Genomic DNA, 4,036 nt, shown 5'->3' on the forward strand with positions numbered 1-4,036 from the left:
ACACGCAGACATGATTTGCACTTTCTTTTCCTGAGCTCTAATCAAATTTCTAAAAGGCAACAAAATATACAACCAGCAAATGTTAAAAGTCAATAAATAAAACATTTTTCATACCAAGGAAAAGACCTAACTAAGCAATCCCAGAGGAAATTTGAGTTAGCTCTAGAGATGCATATATGGAAAGTTGTTCTACCCATTTGAATCTTTTATGTGTAAAATTATCAGAAATAAAAAAAGGAACTGAGGCAAAAGGCAAAGATTAAAAATGTTGATGATCTTCATCAGGTATTACTTTGCCAATATCACTGAAATGAAATTCTTGAACCTATTCTGATATTGAAAGACATTTCTAATATGGCAGGAATCTAATTTCAGAGTCACACACAGCATTGTCAGCCTCAGCAGACACTTTGGATACAATTCATAGGACGCTGGCACGGTGTCAAGCGAAACGTGAACATAGTTCAGGATGGGCAAGAGGTGCTGGAGCCGCAGCATCCACAGATCATCACTTAAGCTCTATATTGAACACTTGAACTTCAAATGCTGGAATGAAAGTTGATATTCTCTATAACTTAAAATTTCCGGGGATAGAAGCAGTGTGAAGGACCAAGAACTAAGTAGAAGAGTTAGCATGGTCAGGCCCCCTATATGGACAAGGCTGTAGCAGCTCTCAGGGGCTGAATCTAGGCTGAGCTGGTCCTTTGTTTTGACTTAATCCTTCTCATCCTTGCACTTTCTGGAGTGCAACTGTATCCAAATTTCAGTTTCTGCTGCAAACTGCATCCCTCCCTGCCTTACATTTAGTCTAACCAACCCGGTGGTGGTATTTAGGTTTCCAATCAGTGCTGGTTCTACACATACTCTCTCCGCTTTACCTGGATTCTGTACCTGAAAGCGACACACCTGCTCGTTTGACACACACTAATCAAGTTGAGCAGAGCGTTTTCTTATTTTGGTGGTAACAGGGCAAGTAGCTGATCATTCAAACAAAGAAGGGTGATTTGGGGTAGGGGAACAGTGCCTGGAAAAGGGGGCACATTTCTTATGCTCCCCTGACAGGCAGTCAGTTCCACAAAACTGATGTAAGTGACATTTCTATTTCAAAGTTAATGAAATGCTGTAGCACCTTATTTTCTCCCATTTATATTTCAGGGGTCTTCAGATTATTGGGACAAATCCTAGGAGTGGATAACGTACCTTGTAACGTTGTTAAAATATAGTGATATGACTTCAAAACAGAACACGTGCCTCTCTGGCGGGCAATATCTTTATTAAAGACTTCCGTTACCTTGTGAGACTTTTTCTGTCAAGGGTAATAGCACCATTTGAAAGACCAAGGACAGACTCTACAATCTCAGATACAAGCAAAGCCTCGGAATGTTTCAGATCTCAACCACCTACTGCCTTCTTTTTGTATGTACAGAAAGATGAACAGGTAAGACTATGTGAAGCTCACTTAATCTTTTTCATGGAGATTAAAAGAAAATCAGCCTTATTTTTTTCTTTTTCACCTTGAAAGGCCTTTAGTGGAGAGGCACCAAGCACAAGCCCCACCCAGCCCCTAGGGCAGGTCCTAACACTCAGGATAGAAACAGCAAAAGCAGAGGTCTCTAAGCACAGTTCTGCACAAGCTGTGTCTCTTCAGTGCAGAGTTCTGCTCAGCACACCTGGATCATTATAGACGTCACCACCTTGTCAAAGGCCCTGGACTGGATGCGGTCTCCAGAGTTGTAGAAGGGGTTGCACACCATGTCTGTGCAGAAGCTATGCAGCTTCCGAATCATGCTGCAGATTTCATTGTCTCGAAGGGCTGTGTTGGAGGAATCTACCACCATGACAAACTTCACCTTGGAGTTGGTCACATAGCCATATGCCTTATAGTCCTCTATTGGGTAGAGCAGGCCCAGGTAGGGCTCCCTCTGCTTCACCAGGGCCTTCCCCCTGGTGGAGATCGTCTTATCTGCCACATCCATGGAGGTGTGCACCATGTAGTGGAATTCAGCTCATTCTCCATGGGGGTGCTGTGGATGTACAGAGGGTAATTCTCCTTGGCAATCACTGCGATACACACCACCAGCGTAAGTGCAAAATAAGCATCATGTATTCATACTTCTTTGAGGTCACACCTCTATCTCAGATACAGTTGTTCTTTCACAGAAAAAAATCTACCTAAAAAGATGATCACAGCAGTTTTCAAGATGGCGGATTAGAGGAGGTCACTTTCCTGGCTGATCCAGGGAGTGAGGACAAGAAAGTTGACAGGCAGCTTCTGAGCAGGTGGGTGAACAACAACAACAAAAGGGCGGGGAGATTTACTGGAATTTAAAACTGGACATGAGCAGATGAGGGACTCAGAAGGTTGGATGTAATAAAATAAAGGAGAAATCCCCAGCGGTACAGCTGCTGTCTTAGCCAGGCTAGAAAGGAGTGGTCCCTCCATGAGAACAGTGGACGGATCAGGGAAGGAAAGGAACCTGAATGTTTGGGAGGCCTGAGGCTCATCTGGGTATGGAGAGAACAAGGACATGGCCCGACTAAACTGAAAGGTGCCCTGTGATGGAAAGAAGCTGCCATCTCTCCAGGTGGCGTGCGGAGGACAGAGGAAGGAATCATTTTGCAGCCACAGTACAGGCCAGCTGTGGGAGCTGATTCCAAGTTTGGCCTGAAATACAGACCTGGCCAACCCCGACTTGAGCCCAAGTGGCCAGGGGAAAATCAAACATGGAAAGAGGTTTACACAGGGGACAACTGGTTGTGGAAACCCCCAGGATCTCCCACTCCCCCTCCAATCTGGCTGCTTGCAGGACAAATGAATAACCCAATCAATAAATGGGCTAAGGAACAGAACAGACACTTCACAAAAGAAGAAATAGGAATCGTCCACAAATATATGGAAAAATGTTCAACATTGCCACAGTCCGGCTGGCTGGGCAAAATAACCGGGGGGTGACGAACAACTTGTGTACATTACAGCAGGAGTGGGAGCCGTTTATTGTAGGACAGGAGCGGTATATATACATTCCACACAGCTTATCTTAATTAACATAAACTCAATACAGCAGTCAACCAATAAGGAATCTCCACACTTAATGGCTCACTGGCGTTACTGTTACTTCACAAACCACTCCCTCTGGCAAAATGCCAGGCGCCATCCTGACTTGTTTACAGACTCTAACATTTGTCAGGCGCCATCCTGACTTGTTTACAGACTCTAACACAACATCACTAGCAAGTAGAGAAACGCAAATTAAAACTACACTGAGATTTCATCTCACTTCAGTCAGACGGCAGTTATAAAGAATACATGTAACAATAAATGTTGGCAAGGATGTGGGAAAAAAAGTACACTCCTACATTGTTGGTGGGACTGCAAATTGGTACAACCACTCGGAAAAGCAGTATAGAGATTCCTCAGAAAACTTGGAATGGAACATCCTTGACCCAGTTATCCCACTCCTTGGCATGTACCCAAAGGACTTAAAATCAACATACTATAGTGACACAGCCATCAATGTTCATAGCATCTCAATTCACAGTAGCTATAACAGAACCAATGAAGGTGTCCTTCAATAGATAAATGGATAAAGAAAATGTGGTATGTATACACACTGGAATATTACTCAGCTATAAAAAAAGAATGAAATTTTGGCATTTGCCTGTAAGTGGATGGAATTGGAGGCTATCATGCTAAGTAAAATAAGCTGATCCCCCAAATCCAAAGGTTGAATATTCTCTCTGATATGTGGATGCTGACTCACAGTAGGCTGCGGGGAGGGAGGAGTGGGAGGTTCACCTGACTGAAGGGGAGAAATGGGGGCAAGTATGGAGGGATGGGAATGGGAAAGACAGTAGAATGAACTGGACATAACTTTGCTGAGTTCATATATGAACACACAAACAATGTAACTCTACATCATATACAACCACAAGGATGAGAAGTTACACTCCATGTATGCGTGATATGTTGAAATACATGCTACTGTCATGTATAAAAGGACGACAACAACAGAAATACATGATTACTATATGAACA

General features: G+C 43.4%; 1 protein-coding gene across 1 annotated transcript; it reads right to left on the bottom strand.

Moving 5' to 3' along the window:
* Nucleotides 1–856: 856 nt before the first annotated feature.
* Nucleotides 857–2,368, bottom strand: LOC124089723 (trafficking protein particle complex subunit 2-like protein). The gene has a single exon (XM_046439958.2). The coding sequence runs from the start codon at nucleotides 1,989–1,991 to the stop codon at nucleotides 1,662–1,664; it is 330 nt and encodes a 109-aa protein (XP_046295914.1). The 5' UTR covers nucleotides 1,992–2,368; the 3' UTR covers nucleotides 857–1,661.
* Between the last annotated feature and the right edge of the window lie 1,668 nt (nucleotides 2,369–4,036).

The sequence above is a fragment of the Marmota monax genome, unplaced genomic scaffold (assembly GCF_021218885.2).
Source record: "Marmota monax isolate L192 unplaced genomic scaffold, Marmota_monax_Labrador192_F-V1.1 WCK01_AAM20220418_F8-fsc00041, whole genome shotgun sequence".
Classification (NCBI taxonomy): domain Eukaryota; kingdom Metazoa; phylum Chordata; class Mammalia; order Rodentia; family Sciuridae; genus Marmota; species Marmota monax.